General features: G+C 39.7%; 1 protein-coding gene across 1 annotated transcript in view; it reads right to left on the bottom strand.

Moving 5' to 3' along the window:
- MAPK12 (mitogen-activated protein kinase 12) overlaps nt 1-15,349 on the bottom strand; it is a 31,302-nt gene that overhangs the window by 805 nt on the left and 15,148 nt on the right. Inside the window, exons 5-11 of the mRNA XM_084306141.1 lie at nt 11,140-11,169; nt 10,395-10,442; nt 5,209-5,323; nt 4,483-4,554; nt 2,252-2,331; nt 1,437-1,515; nt 117-290 (exon numbers count right to left, since the gene is read on the bottom strand). Of these exons, the coding sequence (XP_084162267.1) occupies nt 117-290; nt 1,437-1,515; nt 2,252-2,331; nt 4,483-4,554; nt 5,209-5,323; nt 10,395-10,442; nt 11,140-11,169 (598 nt within the window). The remainder of the gene's footprint in view (nt 1-116; nt 291-1,436; nt 1,516-2,251; nt 2,332-4,482; nt 4,555-5,208; nt 5,324-10,394; nt 10,443-11,139; nt 11,170-15,349) is intronic.

Here is a 15,349-nt window from a genome sequence, read left to right as displayed (position 1 = left end):
CCTGCTTGTTCTGTTCCCTTAAAAGCAGACAAAGCCAGCTGGAAAGGAGAACATTCCCATTTTTGGATGGCCTTTCTATCTATCCATTTTTGAACACATCACAAAACTAAACTCACGCTTCCACTCATCCAGCGGTAGATCCATGTTATCGAATGTGTCATCGTATTTCTCAGCTTCAATTTCTTCCTCAGGATCGTGAACTGGTTCAAAGTAAGGATGCATCAAAGCCTCAGCTGCTGTGACTCGCTTCTCTGCATCCAGCACCAGCATCTTCTCCAAAAGGCTTACAGCTATCGAATGGCAAATAACATTGCATTCAAATCATGCCACTAATTCCAGCTTGTACAAAGTAATGTTGTCCTGGGGATGTTTTAAGCATATAGACAGATTTACAAAGCAGAACCATTGGGTGTTCGTTCTGTAAGAGTCTTGTAAGGGTATTTCTGAGTTGGGTGGAGCACCTGAAAGGAGGAAGGGACAGCAACACGGGCCAGGACGCTGCAATGCCCACTTGCCACGCTATGGATTCATAGAATCACAGAAGCATTTTGGTTGGAAAAGACCTTTAAGATCATCAAGTCCAACAATCCACCTAACAGTACAAGTCCAGCCTCTCCAACCGTCTCTCCCAGACCATGAGCAATTGTTCTTTACATAAGGAGCAGCCAAATGGCCAAAGAGGTGCTAGGAAGAAATTTCTTTACATGGAAAAGGGTAGAGTTTGCTGCAGCTAAGAAGACCAGCAGATTAGCCATGGTAAGAGCTGCTTTATAATCCTACAGTGTCTGAATATATCATTTTGACTTCTTAAATACAGAAAACTCAATTATCCTAATTTATATGTTAATAAAGCCTGGCTTTGTGAGTGTTCAGGTCATTGGGGAATGGATAAAGCTTGGGCAGAGCCACTTCAGAGCTCTTGCTGCCTCAGGTCATGCACGCTTGGTACATTCTTCTAGCTGTTTATATCCACCAAATACAAGCCAGTTCTTCGCAGGAATGCACAGATGTTTCTCGGGACGTATTCATTCCATGACTAAAATGTCAGCTTTCTATTTGCCTGCATTTCTATTGTAGATGAAAATGAACTTTCAGAATTATATTTTAAATATAATACACAGAAAAATTTATTACATACATTTAAATCCCCACGGCTCTTGGGAAAGCTGCTCCAGTAAAACCATTAAGCATAGCCTGGATTGGAGCCTAAAGCACAAAGTACTTATTTTTTTGACTCTTTTGAATCATCTGATTCCTGGCAGGTTCTAAACTTGGCAAAGTTCAGCCACTAGAATTGAAATTATGAATTATGGAAAGCAAGAGGTAGAATAGCACGAGAACCACCACGTAACCTATCGCATGACTGACACTGCTGCTGCCTCCAATGCAAACACAAGAACAACACACATTGTGCACATCCATACAAAGTGTCTTACCCAAAGGATTCGCATACTTCAAGACGGATGCAAAATCTTTTTTCTGGACTTTTGGGAGGCTTTTTATATAGTTTTTTGCCTTAAAAGAAACATGAATAATTAATTAGAACTTTGCCTCCTTAATGTGCTTAGTAGGAAACTTAATAACACTTTGGTAGCACCTTTACAAATGGAATATTTTTTGTCATAAACTGTGATTATATTCACCTTCTTGTTGAAAGAAACATCTTAAAATCACACCTTAAAATTGTGATTAAGAAATTATATGTAAAGTTTCCATTACCACTGCTCAATATCTAATATATTAATTAGAATAAATATGTATGCATCATTTGAAAGAGCATCATATTCTCTAGAAGTGTATCTTTTACAGTAATTCATTAGTATTTAAATTGTACAGTTAGCCTAATGATTAATTTTAGGTTCTTTGTAGTAGGAGCTTAAGGATTCTAGAAAGACATCCTCACAGGAATAGGAAAGCAGAAGTCAGAGACACCTACAGAACGACTGGGTCCTCTGAATAGTTCATATTTTCAGTGCATTTCCAGTAAAGGAGGTAATGCATCAGTTCAACTGTTTATATGCTCCACACTGCATACTTTGAAGTATTTAAATATACAGATTTTTCAGTGTTTTGATCATTTTCTATTTCCCCTTAATGTTCAGTAGTTATTTAGGGTGTGAAAAGCATTGTAAGGCAGATACCATAGATAATTTCAGTAGTCAACACGTATTATCTCAGCCAGTTTAAGAACTGAGAATAATTTAGGTAAAATGAAGACATGAAAAACAAACTGCTGAAGCAGAATACTCACATCTTGACTTTGCAGTTTTTGCACAAAATCTTGAGTTGGTGTACCCATTATTTTCATTATTTCTGTGAGTTGGTCCAGATCTGAATACCAGAAATAAGGAACAAAGTCTTTCACCATGGGAAAACTTGCAAAAATTGTGCTTCTTTGCTATTGGAGGATAAAACAAAAATAACAATACAACAACTAAACAGAAGATTTACAAAAGATGAGGTTAAAGCTCACCAGTTTTCTTCCAAAAGGCAAAGACATTGAAAGCATCCAGAATAAACTATAAAACTTGGGAACACACAACTGAATCATCTGCAAACTCTTCTAACATCATCAGGCCTCCTCTATATTTTTGGTCAAGAGCAGTTGAAAAGTATTGGAGTATCTGAACAATCAACACACGTATTGTATGCATTGCCCTACTCTACCCAAAACTTAGGTAAATAAGAGGGATTAAAGCAATTGCAGAGACAGGAAAGGTCTCAGGGAACACTGGGTGGTGTGGTAAACAAAACAAAAATCAGAGGAAACCAGTCTTTGTTAGTGCTTTTCTACATTGAGCAAGTTCAAGAGGGAAAAAAATAATTCCCTTCCTCATCATTTCCTACTTGCTTAGCTTGATTCCACATGCTGATATTTTGATGATCAGTAATTGGGATTAGGCATCAGTATGCTCGCTGTCTTCTGTGTCCTAAACCAGCACAGAACAAATCAGGAACAACACCAGCTGTTTTAAAGAAGAAACATCATATTTAGAGGCTAATGGGGTAGAGACCAGCTTTGTACCTCATCTGCTAGTCCAATGAGAGTAGCAGGTGAGATGCTAGAAGCTAGGTCAGAGCTCAAAGTATGTGCAGATTCCACCAACCCCTGAAGAAAAAAGCAAATGGCAGGTCATGCTGATGAAATAAATAAATCAATAAATAAAAATCCCACACCACCATACCAAATTAGGAGGGTAACCTATTCAGAATATTAAACCAAAAATCACTTTTTTTTTTTTTTAAATATTCATCTACACACAGCTAAACTGAAAGCTGTATTTCCCTGACAACAGCTCATACTGATCCATACGCCTGAAGGTCACCATTATAATTATGCTAGGGTAATTTTATTCATAACACAGGACACATAATTTCATCCAACAGTTCTGAAATACCCACAATCCAATGTAACTAAAATATGAGTTTTTCCACTCTTACATTTACAGGAGAACTTGAAAATTATGACTCATTTCCTTATTTACGTACCAGAATGCCGAAGGTTAGCATTAGTTGAGAAATGCTCCGTGTAAGCCAGCTGCTGTTCTATGGCATGCATTTTACTATTTTCTTGTTAAGACCTAATGCATACTTAAAGCTTTTACAGCTGAAATAATTCCATCCATTCTACTCTTCCATAGTTCCTTTTTTTTTATGAATGCAGTCTTCCTTTTTATGTTTTACCTCACAAAACAAGAATAATACAATCCATGTAACAAAGCCCTAACCATACACACAATACTGAAGTATATACATAAACCAAATTAAACGACTGTAATTCTGTGATTCTATAATCAAGTATTTGCAGATAAGCAGTTTATTGACTGGAACACAAGGTTCCAAGCAGTGAAAAATGATTAGGCTGAACTGTCAAAGATACAAAACTGTTAAACAAAACAATTGAAAATTCTTGCTGTATTCTATTAATATTGTCTTCCGTGGTCTGTCACAGCCACTATTGCCAACGAAGTGTCACCTAAGGTTGAACTAGGGCTGAATCTCAATTATTTTCTTAATTCTGCAGCACTGAAATGATACGACCAAATTTTCTGTAAATCTAAAATATTGTACTAGGTATTACTTAGATAACAGTTTTTGATAAAAGTCTCAAAAAGCATGAAATGGACTAGCATGTGCACGTAAGTCCATATACTACACCAGAACTTTATCTGTGTGTTCTGCAGGTGTGGAAACTATTACTAAAAAAACATAAATAAATCAATATTTACCTTTTCTATTATCACTGAACCTTCTACCTGATGATCTCTTTCTCTCTATTGAAAATATTCAGTAATGAGTTTTAATTTGCTGATGTGCAAAATTCATACAAATACCAAATAACTAATTAAATAACAAGATGCTATCCAATATAATATTATTTTCAATTTATGCTCATCGGTTTTTCAACAGACCTACTGTATCACATCAGTGCCTCTCATCATTTTCTTATATTGGTGTCATAAATTCACTGAGGAAGGATACGATCGTTTCCCTTGAACAGAGGCCTCCCTGTTATCATTTCAGCCATTATACAGCCCACAGACCAGATGTCAACTGCAAAAAAAAAATCAACAGTGGCATTAAGTTACTGAATATTTGTCCATCTAAATGTAGATAAAGTTTAATTTAAAATATATTTTCAAGAAGTGTAATGTTTACCTTTACAGCCTGGTACAATATAAATGAGTGCCTTGCAGAGTATGATAAACAGTGCAGGGAAAACTACCAGGCTTTCTGATTAGCAAACAGAAGATAATCTGGTATTAGGCAGAATCAGTTTCTCACTAACAAGCACATGCATGTGGTAAGTATTTTTTGCATGCTTTCAAAAACTTCTATCCCAGCATTAAATTGCCCCCTTTTGCCATTTCCCCGTCTGTTCGAGTTGTAATCAGCACATCTTTGCAGAATGATTAGTCAGTGCAGAGCACAAGTTTGTGCAGCAGGCTTGTTTCCAACCATGTTGGAACTTTCTGTGAGTCTTAGAAAATATACAAAACCAGACAAACAAACAAAAACAAACCAAAATCCTACAAACCAAACCAAAACCACAACCCCAAATGATTGTCTGCAATTTATCTACAAGGAAGATTTTCGTAATTAAATTGTAACGTCCACCTCCAATTTCTCACTCACTTCAGAACCATGGACTTGCCTGATTCACTGAATGCGTCAGCTCTATTAAGACTTTTCCAAAGAGATACTGACCTGTTTGCGTGTAATGCATCCAGTTAAGTATGACCTCCGGGGCTCTGTACCACCTTGTGACCACGTAACCTGTCATCTCACTGTCTGTATGCCTGGCCAATCCAAAATCCAGAATCTGTAGTGAAGCACAAAGAACATCCAAGATGAGCCAGTTATCTATTTCAAACAAATTTTAAAAATGCAAAAAATAAAGGACTTGGAGCTTCCTGCAGAGATTGGGTTATTTTTGCATCTTTTTCTCCTTGAAGTGTCTTGTTCTCATTTTAAGAATCAAGACAGAAGGAGCAAGGAGCTTTACAAATTTTTCCCTGTTAGATACTTCCATAGCAATACTTAAAGCTGTAAAACCAGTAAAGAAAAAAAATAATTTCTTCAATTCATGAATCAGAAGATACTGGTCACATTCACTCCTAGCTGTGGAATGGCTATTGTGTCTTCTTGGAGCTAAAAGAAAAGCACCCATCAACTATTCTGATATCCCAAGTGGCACAATTATTGAAAAGTGTGTTCCAATAATAATCTGAAGTAAGGAGGCATCATTATCTTTATCTTACGAGTAACTCCTACAAGGGAAAGCTTTCTCTAGGTTATGTTGAAAGTCTGAATAAAGTGTAGGGAGTGACCATTATTTAGTCCCACTGAGTTCCAATCTACTGCTTCAACTACAGAACAACCCTCTGTAAGAAATGCAAGGCTAGTACAATTTTTTAAAGGATTACGTACAATTTAGCTTGTTTCTGAGACTCTGATACTTACCTCTAGATATAGCAATGTAAACGGCAGGAAGATTACAAATAAACGTCACAGCTTTTTGTCAACCTCTACAAAAGTGGCTAACACAAAGGCCCACCTGTGTGGACCATCAGAAGATGGTACCAAAAGACATGGCCAGCACTGAGCAGCACTCCTGGAATGAGTCAGTTCACATCTTATCAGCAAGTTCATGCTACTGACAAGAAGCAGGGTGTCTTGGGTGAGAAAAGTCTACTCAAAATGAATCATCCTATGCAGATACTTAGATAAGCAGTTCTGCATGAAGGGCCATTTGTTTCCATGTGTAGCAGGCTCCATATATATATTGACACATCAGAAGTTTTTACTAGGAGCACCTGTGCGTTACTATGGCAGAGTGATGTGTTTGCAATGCTCTCACTGTAATTAAACATCTTCAAATATTTCACTTTTCAACATGGCAGCTTCATCGTTCCCTGGTGCTAACAGAAAGGAAAATTGTATTTTCATTCACAGATCAGGAGTATAAAAGGTCATGGCTTATCTTTATTGCCACACTCAAAGCATCATTTCCATAACTTCCCCATAACCACTGACAACATACCTAGCAATTTAAACAAAAAAAAAAGGAACAAGATGCGAAGGGAGAGATTTTTATTCTTGCCAATAAAATACAGTTGATTACAGACAAAATTCCCCCTCAAAACTTTGGGTACTGTTCTCAAAATATTTGCAATTGCAACATACACACCTTCATGTACAGCCTACACATACAACACACACTGCATCTTCCCAGTAGCACTGGGAGGGAGGGAGAGGGGTGGAAGCAAACAAAGCCTCGTGTAGCAGGTCAAAAGGCTGGTCTGGCACAGCTTTTTAGGCCTTTTTCAAACTAAGGCTTGGAACATTTGGAGCTCGAGACAGCTAAGACAGAATTTGGGTCTGTATTTTTATACAGGCAGAAAATGGAAGCAAGGATTTTTGTGCCTGATACATTAACTTCTGGATTTCTTTTCATTAAAATATTAATTAGGCTCATTAATAAATGTATCTTGCTAGAACTTATTATCAGCATGCTACCATTTAACAACAATTTTCACAAAAAAAGTTTTATTCTCATGCTCTGCGTGATCTGCAGGTTTTCAGCTAGAACTTCTAACGGGATTTTCAAAGCAAGTTGAAACCCCCTTTTATAATGCAGGAGTTACGAAAGACAGAGCAGATACCCCATGGACCCTCAAGAATAAGTTCCCCTTCTACTCAGCAAGCTTCATTTTCCAAACTTATCTTCAGTAACCATACCAAAAATAATTTGTAACTTCAAGACTATAAAAAGGGCAGTGATTTCCCCTAAGGCACTCTCCACTGTCACTGTTCTGAGTCCTGTGTGGCAGGTGAGAAAATCTGACAAGGGGAACTCTGAAAAATAAAGCTGATTATTTATTAACTAATTATGGATTCAAGGAACTGTCCCAGCTTGCCTACAGCCACACAGCTGCTGGAGCTGATGCAGGGAAAGCTGCGGGGCTCACAGACACAGGGGAAAAAGGGTCGGATAACCCTGGCAGGATGGTTTTGTGCTAGTGTAAACTGGCTTTCAGGTGTGCTCACAGGACGAGGTCACTCCTATGTCTTACACCTGGAATGCTCACACCCAAAGACAGACCAACTGTTTCAGTGTAAGAGAGATCACAGCGAAATCCCTGCCCTGGTATTTTTATGCACATTTCTCAACATTTTATAATTTGCTTTCTGTTTATAGGTTGGAGTTGCCTTTTGACGACCAGTATTTCCTAGCTACAAATGAGCACATTTCCTCTGTCTACGACACCAGAACTTACCATGAAACCAGGGACTGCGTAGTTTTGCTCTGAGAGTCAGGAAACAAAAACTAAAGCTTAATGTTACATCTTCTCCTTGCCGTTTCACTAAATCACGTCCTGGTATAGAATTATTTGCCTCAGTTTATCTAGAAGCTTACAAATGTCCAAAGTAACAGAAAAATAAGTTGTGTTAAGTGAGGAAATACAGTGAACGTGAAAGAATGTCTTAGACCTGCATTGCATCTCATAATCTGATTGTACAGATGGGGGAACAACTGGTTTTTCTAGATTTTTTTTTACTACACTGGGACTCACTCACAGTTTGCCCATGCACAAGCCAGAAAGACAATGTCTTTTTGTCTGAAATAAGGAAATTCTGAAAAGACGGGACCCTGAACATTCAGGTCTGTTCTCCTCAGTCTCTAGAGAGCAAGCAATTGCATTACAACAGCTGCGTGCAAGTATATAATTTGTATGTTAGATGCTAAAAATAAAAAACGTTTATGCACTCGTGCATCAACTTCTATTTTACTTAATTAAGGGAGTGCTTCACAACTTCTGATCTTCCTCTGTATTTCCCATTTGCAGAGTTAGACTTTTTGTATTTATTCAGAGCTGGAATTCTCACATAACAGAGCTACTCCCAGAAAGTTTTGATCTTTTTTAGGGAGAAAGCCTTGGCCATAAGACCTAAATGTACTTACATATCAGGACACAAAAGCCCCCATTTGAATTTCCTGTTGTTTTATGAGGATGTAGATGCCAGTCATGATTCCAGCACAGGACAGAAGACATAGCTTGATTTCGTAATTAACTGAAATGCCCTGTTTAGACTTTCCGATTAGCCCTTAGCTAGAGCTAAGAGAAAATAGGTGGCAAAAAAAAATCCAGAAAATTAATAATGATCTTTTAAAATACAAGAACAGAATTAACAGGACTGAAAGCAGTCTGAGGCCCCTATCTCCACACTTGAGAGAATAAACTATAATCCTAAAATGAGCAGTGTTGAGCACTACATAGATCATTATCATACTTGATAATGAACATTTTGCTTTTTTTTCCAACAAATTCATTCTACACAGCTAAATAGATGCAGTTTTGCTAGGTCAGGGCACACTGCATAATTAATTCTGAAGTACAAATACCCTTTCTAATAGACTTTGGAAGATTTCCAACACAGAGAAGAACCTGAGTAATAAAATCAGAACAGTTCAGGTTCAGTATTTTAGTTCGATGATTTAGAAGGAGGCTTGAGGTGACAAACATTCAGAAGAATTATTAGTCAAATGGAATTTACTGAGAACACTTCCAAGGAAGATTCAGCAGGAGTGGCAGGACAGGCACCTTCCAAAATGGGTGCTACAGTCCCAGTCTCCAGGAGAGCATGCCAGCTTTCCATACGGGGAATGAATGGGTGGGGGCGTGCACCATCCTTCCACCAGCTCTGGATGGAAGCCCAGGCAGGTGGAAGCCAAAGGGAGGCATGGTCTATGCCAACACTTCCCCCACTCCAGATAAGCAGCAACCAGGTAATAGAAGATATGCCATAAAGTGAACCTGTCTTGCAGTGTACCAGCAAAAAAGTTAATAGCTGAACTACAGGAAGATGAATGAGTAACTGTCTCCCTTCAATGATTTTTTTTTTTCTTACTACTTCAATTAAGAGCAAAATCAAAACTGGTGTATTCCTTCTATGAAATACATTGTAGTCTACATGCAATTGATTCTGTCAGTTTTAACAGTGCAGAAGGAATCACGTTCTAAGAAATGCAATGTTCTTGTTCACAGCGAGCACTATTTGATTCCTCCTATGCCTCTCTGAAGTGATTAGCTGCAACGTGTCATAAAAATAGTTCTCCATCACAGCTCTTATAAGGCTGTAACCATGACATGATTCTTTCTCGACAAGGCTGACTACTACAGCTACACCCACGCACTTGCATGGGCCCACAGCTACTGTGTGGACTGCCACATAAACGCCAAACCAGAAGAAGTTCGGTTTCAGTTCTCTCACTGCTTGTCACCCAGCTGGAAGGACTGAAGCCACCAATCCCTCGAACCACACCACGAATAAAGCCTGTGGCACTGACTTCCTTACCAGCAATCCTCTGTACGTCCTGGCATCAATTCTTAGCTCTTCCCTGTTAACTCTGTGTACTAATTTCTCAGGGCACCCTACCTGGACTTGAAGTTTTCAGCTCTGACATCCCGCACAACATTTCTGATTTGTGGTACAGCCACTCCTTGTGCTTGGCTCTGTGAGGATCTCAGAAACTGATCACCAGCTCTGCCAGTTGTATGAAACATACACTGACTTCAGTCAAGGACATAAAAATGGAGGCTAATAGTTTCTTAGTGTTCAGGGCTTTATTTCTCAAATAATTATTCTTGTGGTGACTGACGTCAGACAAATGGGAAAATATTTACAAAGATCAGTCTCCAGTCACTTTTGTTTACCACTGTCCGTCTGATCTCTGTCTCTTCCCTTCTCCATGACTCTTCTGAGCTTGTGGACAGAAATCCTTACCTGGCACTGAAACTGGCTAGCACTTCTACAGCTGTTGCCCTCAGTATATTCTGGGGTGTTTTTCTGATACATTTGGCTACTTTTTTCAAATAAACATATCCTACCTTCAATTCACAGTCTTCATTTACTGCCAGGTTTCCCGGCTTTAGATCCTGTAATCACATTTGAAATGGATGTTATTTATTTCTTTTACAGTAAATAGAATAAAGCACACTTTAAAAGTATTTATTTCATTTAGGCTAAGTGGCTTTCCTACAATTATTTAGAACAGCAACATGAAAAACAATCTTTTAAATCTGAATTAGAAAACTAAATGTAATAAATAACAGAAGCAAACACACAAACCTGAATATGAATAAGATTTTTTCCCTTGTGTTCTTCCCCCAGACAAATCAGCTTTTTTTTCTTTTTTTTTCTTTTTTTTTTTTTTGTTTAGTAGTTAGAAACCGAGAAAATACTTGTCAGTAAAAAACCTCATTCATCTTAACGTGCATCAGGTTTGGACATAAATTTGCTGCATTTAATAATGACACCAGAAAGTTAAGGATTCATGTATACAGAGATGAAGTAAAATACATTTCCTCTGCTATCTCTGGATTATACACACTGAATATGAAAGTATACTTTAAAAGACTCCACACATACCCTGCTATACCTAGGACAAGTACTGATGGAATCAAACAGGATTCTACGTAAGAGCCTGTACTGTCTTCTGTGAGAAAATTAATTTCCTAGCAAAAAATGTGCATTGAATGGTGACTACAACATAGCAGACTTAAGACTGTGCTTATACACAAACTGCAGTCACATTGTCAGAACATAAACATATTTCATATTGTTTCCACTTACCCTGTGAATTATGCCTGAGGAGTGAATATACTGTAAAAAAAAAAAAATAATTTTTTAGTTAATTAGGTTCTGACCTTAAGAAGTTGCCTGGGGAGTGGGGAGAGTACTTTTTCATAATGCTAAAGTAATCTGAAATTATAAAAAATTTAGTTCCTTACACAGATTTTTTAGCTGCAGTATTCATGTAATTAAAACAGCATTTTAATTTTTGTAATGTAATTTTTGGTATTGCAGAATCACAGAATGGATGAAGGACGTCTGAAGATCATCAAGTTCAACCCCTCTGCCAAGCAGGATCACCCTGAGCACTTCGCGTAGGATGGTATCCAGGTGGGTTCTGAATGTCTCCAGAGAAGGAGACCCCACAGCCTCTCTGGGCAGCCTGTCCCAGTGCTCTGTCACCCTCACAGTAAAGAAGTGTCCCCTCATATTGAGCCAGAACCTCCTGTGCTTCAGTTTGCACCCATTGCCTCTCATCCTGATGCTGGGCACAACTGAAAAGAGACTGGCTCCATCCTCTTGACACCCTCCCCCCAGATATTAATACATATTAATGAGGTCTCCCCTCAGTCTTCTCTTTTCCAGGCTAAATAGGCCCATTTCTCTCAGCCTGTCCTGGTATAACAGGTGCTCCAGGCCTCTAATAATCTTTGTAGCCCTCCTCTGGACTAGCTCCAGGAGCTCCATGGCCCCCTTGTACTGGGGAGCCCAGAACTGGACACAATACTCCAGGGGAGGCCTCACCAGGGCTGAGTAGATCACCAGGGGGAAGATCACCTCCCTTGACCTGCTGGCAACACTCTTCTGAATGCACCCCAGGATCCCATTGGCCTTCTTGGCCACAAGGGCTCATTGCTGGCTCATGGTCAGCCTGCTGTCCACCAGGACTCCCAGGTCCCTCTCTGCAGAGCTGCTGTCCAGCAGTCAGCCCCCAGTCTGTACTGGTGCTTGGGGTTATTCCTCCCCTGCTGCAGGACCCAGAAGGCTATCACATGGGTTAAGCATGATTTGCCCTTTGTGAAGCCATGCTGACTACTCCTGATCACCTTCGTATCCTCCACATGCTTGGAGATGACTCCAGGATGAGCTGTTCCATCACCTTTCCAGGGATGGAGGTGAGGCTGACTGACCTGTAGCTGCTGGGGTCCTCCTCCTTGCACTTTCTGAAGACTGGCGTAACGTTGGCTTTCTTCCAGTCCTCAGGCACCTCTCCTGTTCTCCACAACCTTTCAAAGATGATGGAGAGTGGCCTGACAATAACATTGGCCAACTCCTTCAGTACCCATGGGTGCATTCCATCGGGGTCCATGGATTTGTGGATGTCAAGATTGCTTAAATGATCTCTGACCTGATCCTCTGACCAAGGGAAAGTCCTCCTTTCTCCGGACTTCCCCTCCTGTCTCCAGGGTCTGAGATTCCCGAGGGCTGATCTTAGCAGTGAAGACTGAAGCAAAAAAGGCATTCATTCGCTGTGTTTCACCTTGTGGTACCTTCACTAGGTACCAGTGAGAAGAGTCTAGCTCTGCCTCCTTTACCTCCCCCCACCAGATACGTAAGAACATTGGTAAGAGGTGCTCCAAGCCTTGTCTTCTCCAGGCAGCCCAAACTTTTTCCCAAACAGAGGAAAAAATCCCTTCCCTTTACCTACAAATGACAACAGTACCCATACAGCTAAGACTGTGACAAGGGCACAAAGCTAACTGCCCTGCCCAAGTCTTTTCTGAAATGCTTTCTGTCCCCTGGCTGCCCGAAATCCTAGATTCAGCACTTTACATTTGCAGTATAGGGTAGATCAATTTCTTCTGCCTGTTCCTTGCAGAACAGGCAAGCCTTAACATCACCCCTCGGAACTGCCAAAGTGCTTCACAGGATTTCCTGGGGCAACCACAAGGGGCTGAGAGCACGGAACTGCTCCCCAGAGCACAGGCTGTAAAACCACTGCAGCAAATGAAGAACTGCAAAACCCTATTTCTGTCATGGATGGGCATGAAGTGCATCAGGATGGGAGGAAGCAGATGCAAAAAGAGGAAGTTTGTCAGCTGTACAGAGAGAATACAATTATATATATATAAAGAAACCAATCTGTAAGTAGTTAGGCTCCCAACAAATGGATAAAACGCTGGCATCTTCTGCCAATACCTATCTTTATCAAAGCTATCACAATGACTACTTGCATCCTAAATCATCACAATGTCTTTGTACGGAAGCCTCCTGATTTTCTAGAGCAGATGCTAATAATGTTCTACAGGCTATTTTTGCTGGTATGACTGTACACAGTAAAGAAATAACCAGCAGACCCAGAAACTTCTGCACATGAGAACGTACTGTGTGGAAACATGAATTAGGATTGCACCCTTTTGAGTTTTTGTTAAAGTTCTGGGGCAATAGCACGGTTTTGTTGGTGTTCTCACCCCACTGAAGGTTTTATGAGTGGTCACAGCACCAGAAGTCATGTTAACACTTTGGGGAGAACCCATATATTTTCCAAACACTTCTCTTTATACAAGACTACTGAGAGTATGTGAAATAGGGCTTTTTGTAAGTGTTAGCTTTTTGAAAACTGGCATTAAGCTGCAATGTTTCTTTAGCAGTATTTTTAACTGCATTTTATTATCTGCTGGTAGGTAACAGCACTGGAACTATGTTAGTCTTAGCTCAGAAAATTTTCCATTTCTATTTAACAGCCTTCTGAAACGGGATCCTGTTCTTGCTGATTTTTCTTATTGTTATCCATTTGTTGCCAGATTATTCACTGCTCGTGCCGTAAAAGCACTTGGACCATAGCAGACACACCCTTCACAGTGTTATTACCATTCTACCTGAACAATATTTGATTCGAGAATCCAGTTTAGCATGTGCAAAGTGCCCTGGAACACAGGAGCTTTGTGCATAATCCTAAAGACAATTTTTGGTAGCATTCATAAATCCTCGATAGCTAGGAAGCAATCCAACAGTTGTCAAAATTCTAAGCATTCTTGTCTGCATATGTAATATCTACAGAAAATAAAAATCTAATCAAAAGGGAATTAGAAAAGACTCAGGAAGAAGTATTCTAGGCAGCATGCAAAATGAAACTGAGGAGTTACTTGGCAGGGAAAGAAAAACCGAAGAGGAAATGGGTGAGGGGGGAGAAGGGAAAATGGTGAAGCTGGAAGAAGAACACAAAACTAAAGACAGCAAATAGGGATGACAAAAGGAGAGAACTAGAGGAGGTAACTATTATCATGAATATGGCAAAAGAAGCTTGAAAAGGTGTTTGTGCAGCCCAAGAGCTGTCCTTTCATTCTCAAACAGTGTGCAAATAAAGAAACACGACTGCCACCCACACCCGCAGACCTCGAAGAACACGAACCCAACTGGCATTCCAGCAGAAAAGGGACCCAAGATTGCAAGAGCTGAAAACTCCAGTCCCATTCCACCTACGCAAGGACATTTATTTTCAGCTTGCCTTCTGCATTCTTTAACAATACGAAGCTTTTCTGTCAAACAAAAAAAAATGACAAAAGCCCTTCCAAGTTGCAAGCGTATCCAAGTACTTCACAGAAGGGACAAATGCATATTGAAGTTAACAGCTCTATCACCACCACCCCCTGCCAAAAGAGAGTCCATCAAAGAAAAAATGTGCAGAAAAACAATACACATTATGAAACCAGAGGCTAAGCTTGGGTGGGATGTTGAAATAGTTTTACAACAAAGATCTACAGAATTGCATATTCCTCCTTCCCAGGTGTTGCAAGTATTTTCCTCTACAATGCCTCAGCCGAGCACCGAGTACATGCTTTGTTTCCACCCGCCTCCAAAGCAAGCAACCAAAGTAAACACAGATGGGCTGTCTTTGATTCAAAAACATTAGACCTGAAAAAGATTTACATGCAAAATATTGTCAGATCCTTTCTTAGACAGCCAGCTAACTGGTATTGTTAAAAGAAGCATTAGAAGTCAAGTTACTGACCCATTTTCTTTTTCTAATGTATACTAGCAGTACTGTTTTCTGCTTAACCCACTTCCTAGCACAGGCCCATGCTGTGAGAATCTCTCTGAAGTAAAAAGCCCTGGAGCATTCTTACCGGATAATTTCTTAAAGATATTTCCAGATAGGTGTATTACTGGGGCTGGATGAATTGGTGTAAGAAGAAACCAAATGGAACAGATGTAGACCGTTCTCAAATGTTTGCTTTGCGATATGGAATGACAAAACGTAAGAGTTTAG

The sequence above is a fragment of the Netta rufina genome (assembly GCF_964035555.1).
Source record: "Netta rufina genome assembly, chromosome: 1".
NCBI lineage: Eukaryota > Metazoa > Chordata > Aves > Anseriformes > Anatidae > Netta > Netta rufina.
Note: the sequence above shows the minus strand (reverse complement) of the source record. Positions and strands in the feature narration are given on the sequence as shown.